The 15,747-nt window shown below is 33.1% G+C and overlaps 1 protein-coding gene across 6 annotated transcripts in view; it reads left to right on the top strand.

Annotated features, from left to right (window-relative positions):
• BTAF1 (B-TFIID TATA-box binding protein associated factor 1) overlaps positions 1–15,747 on the top strand; it is a 115,760-nt gene that overhangs the window by 26,684 nt on the left and 73,329 nt on the right. For 2 of the 6 annotated variants that reach the window (XM_074233382.1, XM_074233381.1), the window contains exons 4-7: positions 1,202–1,348; positions 8,407–8,612; positions 10,589–10,725; positions 14,242–14,371. In XM_074233382.1, the coding sequence (XP_074089483.1) occupies positions 1,202–1,348; positions 8,407–8,612; positions 10,589–10,725; positions 14,242–14,371 (620 nt within the window). Of the gene's footprint in view, positions 1–1,201; positions 1,349–1,971; positions 2,060–8,406; positions 8,613–8,633; positions 10,726–14,241; positions 14,372–15,747 lie in introns of those variants that run through there. The other 4 variants (XM_074233384.1, XM_074233383.1, XM_074233385.1 and 1 more) reach the window with 3 other exon arrangements.

Here is a 15,747-nt window from a genome sequence, read left to right as displayed (position 1 = left end):
CCAGTAGTAAGTAGTTTGCTCTAAAATAGTATGTTTAAATTTGGGTATGAATAGATTTGTAGTTCAACTGAACATATTAGTGATGCCTGAGCTAATTTTTATATATAGCAAACAAATGATATATTTTTAGGTAGCATATTGCTTAAAAAAAGTTCTTTGAGGGGCAGCTAGGTGGTGCAGTGGATAAAGCACTAGTCCTGGAGTCAGGAGTACCTGGGTTCAAATCCGGTCTCAGACACTTAATAATTACCTAGTGGTGTGGCCTTGGGCAAGCCACTTAACCCCATTTGCCTTGCAAAAAACCTAAAAAAAAAAACCACCCTAAACTTTGAGATGGAAGGTCCATAGTAAAGAATGCAGATTAACTGTGAGAAGCTCCTGCAAGTCTGTAGTCTGAAGCTTTTTATGGATCCATGCCCATCCTAGAGATTTGACTGACCGGTCACTCAGATATTTGAATGTTTTCAGGAACGCCTGTTGGTTTTAAGATTTCTTTTACATTAATATCTTCACCTTGTAAGATGGGGTAGGATGAGTGATTATGATGTGTTTTAGATATCACAAACAATTATACAGTTTATTTGTCATTTCCTATATCCTCGAGAATTTAGGTAGGTTGTTTATGCTCATTTTCTTCATTTTATCTCTGAGATAATTTTGACTTCAAATTTAATTTGCTTTCACTCTCCATCTCTTCTCTACCCGTGATATCATATTTTCTGAAGTCAGTTCACTTTCTATAACTATTCACTAATAATATAGGTATAGTGTTTCTCTGTAATATCAACAAAGTATAACTATAATCTCAGAATAGTTGTGTGATGTTAAAGTATAAAGCCAAGGAAAACAGTTCTTTGTAATCTGTTAGCTAAGGAAATTTCAAAAGGTCATAAATATCTCTGTTCAAATTAAGTTTCTATCCTAAAACATTTCTTTACTTAATGTCATGCTCTGATTTAGAAGGATTCAACATTCTTCTGGTTTAGACCTTTTGTAGATAGAGAACTAGCTTGGAAGCATAATGAAGTTATCCATAATACAAAGAATTAACCTACAAATAACTAAAAATTTAGTCTAAACAGCTGTCCAAATTTTACTTTTGAAAATAATCCTCCCTTATGTAATAGGGTGCTCTTATCTTCCCTTCCTCATATTTTGGTTTTCCATATAGCCAAATAAAATATGTTTAAACCTCATTCAGAACCTACTTCAGAAAGTTCTATGGAAGATTCATCTACTACAGATCGATTGAGTTTTGACAGATTTGACATCTGTAGATTGCTGCAACATGGCGCATCGCTTCTTGGATCTGCTGGTGCAGAATTTGAAGTTCAAGATGACAAATCAGGTGTGTATCAGTTTAGTAGGAAAATGTGTAAGTTGTGTCTTTTTGCTAATTTGTTACTATGTTTGTAACTATCTTGTATCATAAATGTTTTAATGTTTCTTGTGATGTATATTGTCAGAAGTTTGTCTAAAAGTAGCCAAAAATATGTGGTGTAAAGCAGCTTTGGCATTTTTTTTTCCTCTTGACTGTGTGCACTACTACATAGTTCTAGAGACCACTGTTGGTATTTCAGCATTCTTTGTTATTTACACTGGCATAAATTTAGTATCAGTTACCAAATAAGTCTATTGTCGTTGGGTTTTTACTTTAAAGAAAAAATATTTGTCTTGTTCTCTGCCCAAGGTTACAACCATGTTACTCCATAGTCTATATTACCACATATTTCTGATTTAATACCTTTTAAAAGGCAATATTGTATTGTGATTTATTTTAGGATTGTAAAGATGAAAGGTATTTTAGGGAAGTCATTTAGACTAACCTGTAATGTTTGTGGAACTGTTAGAAACTTTAGGCTAGTTAATTTCATATTAAAGGTATCCTGAATATCATTTATTATATTTATGTTGATGACCAAAGTAAAAAAAAATGGGTAGGTAATTTTCCCATTATCTTTAAACTTACAGAATCCATCTGGATATAAAATAAATGTTTTGGCCATTCAAGATTGATGCCTTGAGTGGAAAAAACCTTGATGTTTTTTAATGGATTCCTGTAAGTAAATAAAATGCCCTTTTAATGAAAATTAGTGTTTTGTTTGGTTGCTAAGTATATGTCTAAATTAACTTTTGTTAAGTTTAACTTAATAATTTTACAAATTTTATCAATATTTAGTTGAGAAATTTATCCTCAGCTATCCAACTAAATGGAATTATTGAAAACACCTCCCTACATAGAAATCACTTGAAAAACTTGAAATATAATTTAATTTAGGAGCCACTTTAATGCATTATGCCAAAATATTAAATTATGGATATTGGAATTGGAAATTATTTTCAAAAATATCATTTTTTAACCAAAGTACTAAAAATTTTGACAAGAATTGACCAAATTTAAGTAATTTATCTTTAAGCTTTAATGAGAATGCTTGTTAAGAATGAGCTATGAGAGAATCAGATTTTCCTTTGCCAAGTATAGTAAAATTTAAGTGTTAATGCAATTGTCTCTTTCTCAGAAATTCATTCTTTGATATCATATAGACCACTGAATGGTATTTATTTAGAACCCTGGAATGTCTGAAAATTTAGAAAGTTATTTCTAGAGCAATAAAACAACTGAGGGCTCTTTCAGCTTTATTAGATGAATTTAAAAATAAAACTAACATTTCCCCACCTCCAGAACTAGTATGTATTATGTTTTGTTGCTGTTCTATAAATTTGAAACTAGAATTAGAAAGTTGTAGAAATGTCTTATTGAGATAGACTGTCAGTGTGTTAGACCATGTTGTACTTTAGGAATGCTACCTCAGTTTCAAGGATTAGTTATTAAAAGTTCTATTTCTCTGAAAGCTAAGTTGCCACACCAGAGGATGCCAGAATAATTAATATTCTACTTCTTAAGATATGAATTCATAAACCTAAATGCTGGTTTATGAATTTGTAGTTGAGGTTACATCTGTTCAGCGCTTCTCTTAGGCACCAGAATTGGGACTAGAAGAATGTTTTGATTTTGTATTTAGAGAAGAGGAATTGAGAAGACTTCATACAATGGTGTGGTCTTGTCAGATACTTATTTTATTCCATAGCATTGTTGTCAATAAAAGCAGATCACTGGAGCAGCATGTTAACCCCAAGTGATTATGATGTATGCTGCATTCTCTTTTTTATTTATTTTTCAGAAGTTTGTCCTCTCTACAGAAACCACTCTGATTAAGTCCAATTATTGCCACCAGGGGAGAGGGTCAGTGTCAGAGCAGAGATATGTGTCTTTAGCTTCTGAATCTTTGTTGACATTTTTTTCCCCTTGTCTTCTAATATAAATTCATTTTCCTATTTGACAATTTATATCCTGGTCTTAGAATCATAGGGCTAAAAGCTAATCCAGTTCCTAAGTTTTATAAATGAGGAAATGGGGGCTGATAAAGTGGAAAGTTGGCCTTGTTCCCTCTTCTAGTTAGTACCAGAAATAATACTAGAAATTGGTCTTCTTGAATACTAATCCAAAGACAACATACTGGCAGTGAGCATTGTCTGTATAGTTCATTTGAAACTTAGAAATGCTATTATTGATTTGTTATTGGCCTGATGATCAAGCCTGCTGCCAGCCTTTGAGCCATAGAAAGGTTTTTACGTTGTTGTTTTTTTTTTTTTGTTTTGTTTTTGTAAGGCGATGGGGACTTGCCCAAGGTCACACCACTAGGTAATTATTAAGTGTCCGAGGTCGGATTTGAACTCAGGTCCTCCTGACTTCAGGGCCCAAGCTCTATGTACTGCAGCACCTAGCCACCCCTACGTTTTTCAATACAATAAAACTTTATCTAAAAAAGATAAAAACTAGTCCTTGCTTACAACCAACAGATTTGGACCCCGTGGTTTGCCAACAGATATCAGTGTCCTCTTTAATTTGGTGGTAAAATTCTTGTTCCTTTTTTATTTCCTATATCTGATACTTTGCCTTCATCAGAGTTAAAGTATAATGTCTATTTATATTAGTTTTGATCAAAGAGATCTTTTCCCTTTTTAGATTGGGCGCCATGGACACTAATCTCAATTTAGGAAGTAAATTAAGTAGATATCTGCTCTCCTTTGCATTTTTGAGATGTATTTCCCTCAAAGTGATAGAATTCCTGTTCCTACATTGTTTCTGTACCTGACATTTGCCTTCTGTCCCATTCTGCTCTATCACCTTTGAAGTCAAGCATTAACCCTTTTTTAAAAAACTTCCTTGATTGTGATAGATAATAACAATATGATTTGCAACCATAAATTTTATATTGCTAATGAGAAGAGCCAGTTGAATGAAGCTATTGGATAACCTTATTTTCTAAGTATTTCTTAGGACTGTTAAGTAGTAGGTAAAGTAATTTTTTTTACCATTAGATATTCAATTTTTAAAATTCTTTTAAAGTATTCATTTTGAACTTAATTTAAAAAGACAAAAAAAGAAAGTTTATGTACACAGTACAGCATAAAACAAGAATTCAATATATAAGCATGAATTTCCGTTTCAGTTTTTTGAAAAATTATCAAATATTATACATAATTTTTAAAACTGCACTGCTTTTCTGTGCTTTCTTTGAAGTTTTCTTTTGTTCTCTGCTGTGTACTTACTATTTTTTTTTCTTCCTCCCCATCCTGCCCTAGAGAAAGCTACAATTAGACCCTAATATGTATTTTTTGGTAAAAGCATACTATACAGCTATTTATCAGCTCTTTCTCTCGATATGTATAGCATCCTCCTTTATAGGTCTTTGCAGTTGATTAGAGTATAATACTCAAAATAAAACTTAATTCAGTTGTTCTTAGAACAATATTGCTGTTACTCTGTATACCATTTACTGTTCATTTTATTCTTTGTTATTTCTTAAAAATCTTTCCATTTTTTCTTAAAATCAACTAGCTCATCATTTCTTATAGCATAGTAGCATTACATCACAAGCATATACCACAAGTTGTTTTAGCCATTCCTTAACTGACAGATATCCCCCTCAGTTACCAGTATTTTGACCTCACAAAGATAGCAGCAATAAATATTTTAAAACATATAAGTCCCCCCTTTCTTTTTCCTTTCCATTTCCCTTTTTGCCGTTGGGAAATAGACCCAATAGTGATACTGCTGGGTCAATCCATTTAGAGTTGGGAGAGAGAATACCACCAGTACCAACTAGATATTCAGTGTTTGATAATTATAGGTTGACAGTGAAAGTGGTACAACCCCACACTATTGCTGCCAGAAGGCAGGCAATGTGAACTGGAGTTCATACATTCTTTCCTCTTTTTTCTATTTCTGAACTAAGCAGTACTAATGTGAACAGATGCCATAATTACTACATTCTGTGTCTGTGTCTTTTACTGTTAGAGTAAGTACCTACCCACCACATAGCTAATGTGCCTTGGTAACACTTCAAAGTTATATGATTCACCATTTGGGAATTAGTGGACATAGATTTCTCTTCTTCTATCTCCTAAATTCTAAAAATTTCACCAAGATCAGTAAAGTTGTGCCTTTTTGTTTGTTTTTGAATAAAACCCTTTTGCCTAAGTACCAATGGACAAATAAAGTCATATCCTTTGAATTTCCAAAAAGTACTTAATGATCAGTTAAAATGAAAGGAAGAGTAATAATTAAAGAAGCTTGCCCTTTCTGATTATAGAGTTCTGTAGAATTAGAGTGGATAGGGAACCTTAGGGTTAGTCTATTCCTTCTGCTTTTTTTTTTAAACAGATGAGGAAGTATCCTGAAAGAGACTTCAAAGGTAATACAGATGCCAAATTTCAACCCCAGAGAGTGTGGAGGCCTTTCTAGTTCAACTTCTATGTGTCAAGTGGTTATCTAACCTTTATTTGAAGTCTTCCACTGAGGAGAAGAATCTACTGTTCCTTAAGACATGCTCTACTCTATTTTTGGATATTATTAGGAAATTTTCCTTATATTAAATCTCATTTTGCTTTTTACAGTTTCCGCTCATTGCTCCTTGTTCTGCTCTTTGGTCTCTTTTAATAGTCTTTTGAATACTTTATGGTAGTTATCTTGTCATGCTTGAATCTTCTTCAAATTCAGCACCTTTATTTTCATGGATACACATAAAACATGACCTCTTTGTCTTTTACCATCTTAGTTTTTTCCCCTCTGGATATTCTTATTGTCAAAGTTCTTACTAATACCTAATTTCCAGCGTAGAACACAATACTCCAAATATGGTCTGATTGGATACAACAGGACTGTCCTGAATATTGTCTCTTTTAATCAAACCTAACATCATAGTTTAACTTGTATCATTGTGATGTTGAATGATGTGCCTTGCATTCAAACATGTTGTTCTGTCTTTTTTGAGATTATACCTCAATACCACTTTTCTCACCCTAGCGTGAACACATTTCTAGCTTTTGTTTTTCCTCTGGTGGAGGGGTGGAAACAGAGAGGTGGAAGATAGGAGCCAGAGTTAAGTTCCATATATGTTTGTACATCCTTGCCCTATCATGGTAGCCAGTGGGAGAAGGGATGCTGAGTGAGCAAGTCTGCTCTTAGTTCATAGAGTTTTTACCCTGTTTTCTTGATGCTTTAGATCAGTGGGCAGTTTGAGAAGTTGGGGAGAATGGTGGAAATTTCTGGTACTCCAACTTTAGGAGGCAACTTATGGTGTAGGCATTAGAGCACTGGGCCTGAAGCCAAGACGATTTGAATTCAAATTTGATCTCAGAAACTTTACTAGTTGTGTGACTCTCCACAAGTCTGTTTCCTCAGTCTTATAATGGGTAAAATAGCACCTATCAAACAAGGTTCAGGTAAAGATAAATTTTTTTTTTAAAAGCTCTTTAGCACAGTAATTGTTCAGTCATTTCAGTTGTGTCTTAATCTTTGTGATTCCATTTGGAGTTTTCTTGGCAAAGATACTGGAGTGATTTGTCATTTCCTTCTCTTGGTCATTTTACAGATGAGGAAACCGAGGCAATCAATCTTAAAGTGTTTTGCCCAGAGTTTAATAGCTAGGTGTTAGAGACTGAATTTAAACTCAGGAAGAGAAGTCTTCCCAGATTTTCAGGCCTGGCTCTCTATCCACTGCTCCACCTAAATGGTTTCTCCAAAATGTATATTTGCATGTTTTTTTAAAAAGCTTTAGCATAGTGACTGGCACATAATAGGTCTTCAATCATACCCTTCCTCCCAGAATTCAGCTTAGTTACCTTTGCTTTTTACTAACTTTTAGTGAAATGTAGCTTTCTTTTAAAGTTATGAATGTAACCAAATACCATGGTGGTATTAGATTTCAATCAGACTGACACAAGAGAAGTTCCATGATAAAAAAGAAACTATTATAGATAGTATTATAAAGCTAACACTAGTTACAAGGATCAGAATTTTAAGATTCTTTTAAGGGACAAACCTGTGTTAATTAGTAGTGCATTTTTTTTATCGTTAAGGCAAAGAAAATTGAGATAGAAGGATGAAATTTTTTATTTCAAAGTAAAATTATTATATTTTTATACCAATTGATGTACCTGATCCTTTCAGTGTTAAGAATCCCTGCACTAGAAAGAAGTGATATGTGGCTGTTTTTACTATTTCTTTACATAACCCACATTGATCACTAAGCCTGAGCTCTTTTTTGGTGGTTATGATCTCTGGTCCTGATTCAATATCATAAATCCATCTGTTTCCACACAAATTTGAATGACTTAACTATTTGTCTTCGTTGACAAATTGTTGGCTAAATTTATTCCAGTATTACCCACAAAGAGGTCCTTTTGATTCCTTTCTTGGACCTTTACCATTTCCACTCAGAGGTGAATCACATTTGATTGTATTTAAAAAAAAATTATCCAATGGTGTATCTAATAGCTTTTGCTGTTGCTTGATCAAATGATTTTGCTTCTTCTAAAAGTTTTTCTGTGGGGTTATTGTTTTTATCCTATTTATCATACTTGTCTATCCTCTTCCTTCTGTTTTCGGTGAAGTGTAGTCATCTTCCTTTAGTTGCTTTACAGGAAATTGGCCTTGTATTTCATTGATTTTGAATTGGTTTTTGTAAAAATAGTTTCCAGGTCTTGTTTGATTCATTTTAGAATACCAAAAGTATAGTTTAAATGTGATTATGCATAGGACTTTATAAATTATTATTTTTTGTTAGTTATTGTCTTGTTTTCATCTTTTTCAATGAGTTTACTATTGATACTGTTAAATTTTCATCAGTGAAAAATAACTAGGTGGAAGAAATTACTTTCAGTAGTAAATGAATCAAGCAGAATATTAACCATAATAGTGAATTCATTGTTATTCTGTGACAGAATTTATTTTTCAAAGAAATTTTCATTATAATTTACTGAAATGACTTGTGTAAATGTCAATATTTTTATTAGACTACTTTTTAAGCAATTGAAAACAAATTATTTTGCCATTTAAAGGGGAAGTGGACCCTAAGGAGAGAATAGCTCGCCAGCGCAAACTATTACAGAAGAAACTTGGCCTTGATATGGGAGCAGCGATTGGAATGAATACTGAAGAGCTCTTTAATGATGAAGATCTGGACTATACCCCGGCTTCAGCTTCCCTTGTAAACAAACAACCTGTAGGTAAAACCTCGGGCTGTTTGATTACAAGGAATATTACAGTGGGTTTGCTTCATTTGTGATTCTGCCATTGAAAATCATTGTACTTTTGTTAGAATACTATACCCAATTCCTAACTATGATTCTTACCATCATAATTTGTCTTCATTAATTAGATTTCTCCAAAGTGCTAACTAGAACCCATTGTTGATAGGAGGATTGGTTCTACATCCTTTACTGTCCTTTTAATATATTTTCCTGGTAAGTAGAAGACAAAACTTCTTGATGTGAGGAACCAAGATAATTTTTTTCCAACTAATGGCAGTGTAATCTAGCAATATATTTGGAATCCTAAGATCTGGATTTGAGTCTTGAGTTTTATCACTTATTAACTGTATGACTTTTGTACATCATTTCTCCTCTTGAGGCCTGATTCTTTATTAAGTAAGAAGGGGTGAAGTAATTGATTTCCAAGGTCTTTTCAAACATTTTGTGAGTCTATGATAATATTAGAAACTTTGGAATCCTTGCAAATCCCAATCTTCACCCCTTTGCCTTCCTACTCTTTATTTGAATGGAGAGCAATTTCAGTAGATTTGGACTAAGGCTTCTTCCAAATTATCGTGTCTTAGAAAGAAATAATAATGGAAAGGAATACAGAGAGAAAATGGACAGGGTAAAAAAAGTTTTTAAAAAAAGCAAGAAAAATAGGAAATTTAAAAAGCAGAAAATTGGGGCGGCTGGGTGGTGCAGTGGTGGATAGAGCACTGGCCCTGGAGTCAGGAGTATCTGAGTTCAAATCTGGCCTCGGACATTTAATAATTACCTAGCTGTGTGGCCTTGGGCAAGCCACTTAACCATTGCTTTGCAAAGAGAGAGAGAGAGAGAGAGAGAGAGAGAGAGAATAAAAAGCAGAAAATTAAAAGAACAGTAAGGAGATAAACAAAAAAAGAAGGTATCAAGAAAGCAGAAAATAATTCAAGGATACAGATTATAAGATTAAAGAAGAGGATGTGAACAGCAGGGGAGAAGAGGAAAAAAATGAAGAAGTTCTTTATTAAACGAGTGTGGTTTGGATAAAGAAGAGGGAAATTAATTAAGGTTGATAGGCAGCAGAGATTGCATTGAGGGAGACAGGAAGGCCAAGCAGAAGCTACACTGCCATTTTTCAGAATAGAAAGTCTCTGTGTCTGATTGCTTGGAACTCATCTTTGGCAATTGGATACTCCTGACATTAACCTTCTTGGCTAAATCTAAGGGGGACTCCAGACTGCTTTTAAAGGCTACAGTTATTTGTGGAGGTAGCATTTTCTTTTTGAGGAGAACTTCCTTTCTGAAATATTAACATATAAGTGGCTTGTTGCAAGAGCATAAGGCTTAGAAGCCTGCTGGGTAGGAAAGATAGGAGAAATGTAATATTTTACAAAGCACATGCATTGTAACTTTTGTGACAGTGAGAAACTGGGAGGGGGGAAGGGGTCTATGTACATAAATCATAGCCCTTAGAATCAGATCTAAATAGATCCTTTATTTTAAATTTATTTTTTAAGTAAGGGAACTGAAGCCCAGAAATGCCAAGGGACTTGCCTAAATGACACAGCCAGATAATAACAGGATGTGTGTTAGGCAGTCTTTTTTTATGATTTATTGAAAATACTGGATTTATTAATGCTGGGGTTAAGAGGGCTAAGTTGGCTACAGGAGGCTAATGTCCAGAAAATTGCTGCTGAAATAATTATATTGTGATTCTAGTGATACTCCTAATTATTGGGATATTGGGTTAGAGAAAATTTTTAGCTCATTCACTTCATGATTATCATATTGATATTTTTTCAAAATTCAGTTACTTTCATAGTCCAAATTTTGGGTGATGTGCTTTTTTTTTTGAAATCTTTCCTCCCAGTAATTCTCCAAATGGCTCTGCTTCACAAAATAAGCCACATCTACTCCAAAAGGAGTCTCACCTTGATTCTGAGAAGATATCAATTTTTCTTAATACCACCAGATATTGAAACTCAGCAATTTTTAAATCTTTCAGGCTCTTCAAGCTGCTGAGTTGATTGACTCAGAATTTCGAGCAGGAATGAGCAACAGGCAAAAGAATAAAGCAAAAAGAATGGCAAAATTATTTGCAAAGCAGAGATCCAAGGATGCAGTTGAAAGCAATGAAAAGAGGTAACAATCTCAATTTATTCATTTATAGTTGTAAAGGAGCTTGTTAAAAACTTGGGGCCAGTTTGGTGCTTTATTCACATCCTCATTTGATCTTCCCAGCCTTGTGATGAGGTTGATAGTGAGACTCAGAGATGGTAAAGGAAGGCAGGCTTTTTGTCTTGGTGTTACTAAGCACTTAGTTTTGGTCTGGTGTACAATAGGTGCTTAATAAGTGTTGATTGTTTGCTCGTTATCCTATAACCACTAAGTATAAGGACAGAGGATTTGAATCTAGTTTACATGATGCCATCTCACTGTTTTGTTCACTTTGCTCTAGCTCACCCTTTTAAAATTTACCCTTAGCTGGGGGAAAAAATCATTGGGTTCGATTAATAAAAGGAAGTTTCTCCACCTGAATTCTACTACCAATGGTTTGTAGAAGTAAGACAAATTTTTAATTTAGTGCCATTATTCATTGGTTAATATGATAAATACCACTTTATAAAATTTAAGTTAGGAGTCTTAAACATTTGATATCCATGATTCTAATGGGAGAAAGCTTTATTTTAATAATGTCTTCCTACATTTGAATAAAGTTAGCTAAATATTTTATTTTTTAAAGTGCATATTAGAAGGAAAAAATTACATCCCAAAGATCAATAATCTGGACAAACAGTTTCACATGGGGTTTCTATAACTTTTTTGCCTTAAACAGTGAGAAAGCAACATTGACTATATTTTTTCTAAGGTTCCCAGATCTGTTTTGGGAACCTCTGCAGTAGTATATTTTCCCAAATGGGAATTAGAAATATATTATTAACATTACTATCATTTTCTAGACTTGATGGTGCTGCACATCTTTAAATCCTGCCATTAGGGGTGAGAAATCACTTGAATCCTAGAATTCTGAATCTCAGGATGGTTAAAACTGATGAGTTATCCACATTGGGTCTGACACTGTGAGCCCCTGGAAATAGAGGACTGGATACCAAACAACTTAATAAGGGGAGAACTAGCGAACATTAGAAAATGGAACAGATTAAAACAATCATACTGATCAGTTTTAGGAGTGAGTTTGTTAGTGGCAACTGCTGTTCCAGAATGGACAAGATAGGGAAACTCAGTATCAAACAAATAAGCAAACACCCTCTTCCTCTACTACCTGACCCCCAAAAAGAAACTAAAACATTACCATTATCAATTGAAAATTTTTTCATTTACGAAAAGGCTAATTTATTCCTCTCTTTTTATATCATAGTCATTCCCAGATAGTAAATCTGCTCTACCACCACACACACCATTTTTTTGAACCTTCTGTTATAGCAGAAAAACAGTTGAACAAAAAAATTAACTGACTCCATCACTCCCAACCCCCTGCCAGCAAGCTAGTGGGGGAGATATGTTTTATTTGTTCTCCTAGTACAAACTGACTCATTCAGTTACTCAAAGTTTGACTTCCTTTTTGTGTTCTTTTCATTTACTATATTATAGTTATTATGTGTACTATTTTCCTGTCTCTCATTTTATTCTGCATTAATTCATACAAGTTTTCCATGTTTTTCCATATTCATAATTTATTATTACACAGTAATTCCTTTATCTTTGTTATCATTGGTTTGATGCTCCTCCCCATTTAGGAGGGATTCATTTTGTTTCCATTTTTTTGGTGCAATACCTCTTCAACCTTTTTTTAACTTTAAGATTAAAAAGTGTCATTAAGTATTATAATTTCCCAGCTTTCCTTTTTGAAATGATTTCTGGATAGTATGCGACTGGATTTTCTGTAGTCATCAGCCTTAATTTCACACAGTAATTTAGCTAAAAATCATCAATGTAGCAATTTCATTGTCAGGTTATGACATTACCTGCACAACCACCCAATCCAGTGGTAGTCCATATGAATTATTTTCATGCACTATCCCATCTGATCCTTATAATTCTGCGACACAGCTGGGGCAGGGATCATTGTCCCCACTTGACACAAAAACTGATTCATAAAGAGGTTTAAATGACCCACCAAATTGATGGAATGACAGCCAGCCCCTGATTCCCAGGTTTACTCACTAGAGTCCAGGAATTTTCCCCCTCCTCACAGGTCAATATCACCCCAGCTTTAGCAAGGGAATGTTGTCTTAATTTTAATTCTGGCTCTTACTGTTTCCTCTTCAAAGACAAGTCTCAGTTTGCTTTCTTAATCTGAATTAACATCATGGTAATTTGTGTATTGTTTAACATTGTTAAAAAAAAATTTATGGGAAATTCAATAGGAATCTTATTTGGAATAGAAACTTTAATTGTCTTTCCCAGCAATTAAAAAAAAACAAAATTTACCCATTAGATTTTTTTGTGAAATTTTGTTTCATGAAAGTACAAATTTACTTTTAGTACATTTCATCTAAAGGTGTTTTGCTTCCATAAAATAGAAGTTTTATATTAATGTGTTTTATAGTGCATTTAGGAAGTAGGCAGGAAATTTCCTTCTTATATTAGAGATATGTCAACCAATTATCTGAATCTGAAAGTGTGATATATGGGCATGTGTGATAGAGATTTGGCTAATGTTTGTTAAATTGAATCAAATAGTAATTTAGTAAAAAAATAGCTATAAGATCTGAGATTTTGTTGAACCTCTAATCAAAATTTAAAGTGTTTTAGAAATAGTAAAATCATCCTAAATCCCATAATTGAATGAATTTGGATAATACTAATTCAGTATTCATAATAATTTAAGAATTAGGTTGAATTTTTTCCTTAAGAAAAAATCATTCCGAACAAATTAATCTTGCAAATTTGATAGTGGAGATGGGAAGTTAGCAAAATAATTTTCTAGCACTTTGTGAGAACCTGATAACTTTGTAAACAAAATTTACTCCTTTTCATTTTTTACTCACTAATATAGATTTTTAAAAGTCCAATAGGACCTTTGCATTATATTACTAACTTAGTTTGGTTTGTAATACATAGCTAAGTGCAATAACATAAAATTTTCCTAAAATAATTTCCAAGTCAGATTTTTCATGTTTTAGAGTATTACTATTCTGAATTAATGGAGTATTTTACATTTTATTTTCTTATCAACACATCAGTTAAATATGCATTGAGATTGCCATATTCAAACTCATGAATAAAATCTAGTCTTTGTCTTTTGTGCATTAGGGTATTGCAGCCCAAAATGTTGAGTCATGCATAACATAGGCTGTAAGATTCGTTATTAGAAGGTATTAGAAATTTAAAAAATATTGTCTCTCTAATAAAATATCCTCTCTTTTTTAGTCATTATAATCTTTTTAGGAAAGTAAACACTCACAACCTGATCTCAATTCATAAGAGCCCTTAGGAATAAAAGACATTTTTAGTTGTTCATTATATGATCACTTATAAAATTTTTGTGAAATGAAATTTTGCTGTTAGCATTATTTAAGCGTTTGATGATCCCTTCTATCATAAGTTCAAGGCACTATAAAAAAGATGGGTCAAATAATTGGTTCTTTTATCTACCCTTACATTCATTTTTTTTTTTATGAATTTTATTTTTAGCAATGATAGTACGGATGGGGAACCAGAAGAAAAGAGACGGAAGATAGCCAATGTTGTTATTAATCAGCCTGCAACTGAGTCTAAGGTCTTGATTGATAATGTGCCAGACAATTCTTCCTTATTTGAAGAGGTATAATTTTCATGCTTTAAATGACAGTTTTTGAATTTGTTTCTTGCTTCAAATATTATGATGTATCTAGTGATCTGCCAAAACCTAAAGCAGTGGTACTTAGCAGATCCTTTATATTTGCATTAAAATATCCCTGGTTATCAGTTTTTCAAAATTTGTATTATTATTATTGTCCCATTCCTGCTGTCTTCTCTAGTATATTGTTTCCTCTGTCATCCCTATTCTTGCACTAACTCCTTTCTAAATTCTAATTAAATTCCTAAAAACATTCCTGTATTACCCTCTTCCTCAAAAAACTGTCACTTGATGGTCAGACTATTATCTCTTCTGCTCTTTAAGACTAAACTCCTTTAAACAGGTCAACAAATTGGTACCTCCATTTTCTTCTCTTCTTAACCCCATTTCAATTTTCCAATTACATGCTGCGGTAATTTTTCAACATTCATCCATTTGCAGACTTGCAGATTTATAAGTTAAACATTTTTCAAACACCCTCTCTTCTTTCCCCTCTCCCCTTGGCAGCGAACAGTTGTACATTTCTGTTTAACATATATACATATTATTTTGTTATTTTTGTGTATGCGAAATTAGGGCTAGAAATCCTGGAAAGAAAGAAAACCATGAGATAGGAAGGAAAAAATATAAGAGAATTTTTTTTAAAAGTGAGCATAGTATACATTCAGATTCTGTTGGTTTTGTTTTGTTTTGTTTTTTCCCATTTGGGATGTGGATAATATTATCCATAACAGTTCTTTCTCCCAGGGATTGTCCTTGATCTCTGAACTACTGAAAGGCATTGAATACATCGTAGTTGCTCAACTCACAATGTTGTTATTAATGTAGAAAATGTTCTCTTAGCTCTGCTCAACATCAGGTCCTATAGTTCTTTTCATGCTTCTCTAAAATTTGACCATGATTTCTTATAATACAATAGTACTCCATGACATTCATATACCACAGTTTGTTTAGTCATTCCCCAATTGATTGATATCCTCTCAATTTCCAATTCTTTGCCACTATAAAAAGAACTGCTATAAGTATTTTTGAACATGAGGAACTTTGCCCATTTCTTTATGGTTTTTTTTGGATATAACATTGTTATAATATTGGTATTGCTTGCTCAAAGGGTACGATCAATTTTATTGTTCTTTGGGCACAGGTCTACATTGCTCTTCAGAATGGTTCACAATAATTAATGTCCCAATTTTCCCGCATCCTTTCCCAATTCTGATCATTTTCCTTTTCTGTCATCTTAGCCAATATAATAGGTATAAAGTGGTATAGTAATACCTCATAGTTGTTTTAATTTTCATTTCTCTAGTCATTAATAATTTGGGGTATTTTTTCACATGACATATATATATGTATATATACAT

Source organism: Macrotis lagotis, chromosome 4, assembly GCF_037893015.1.
Source record: "Macrotis lagotis isolate mMagLag1 chromosome 4, bilby.v1.9.chrom.fasta, whole genome shotgun sequence".
NCBI classification, from domain to species: Eukaryota; Metazoa; Chordata; class Mammalia; order Peramelemorphia; family Peramelidae; genus Macrotis; species Macrotis lagotis.
Note: the sequence above shows the minus strand (reverse complement) of the source record. Positions and strands in the feature narration are given on the sequence as shown.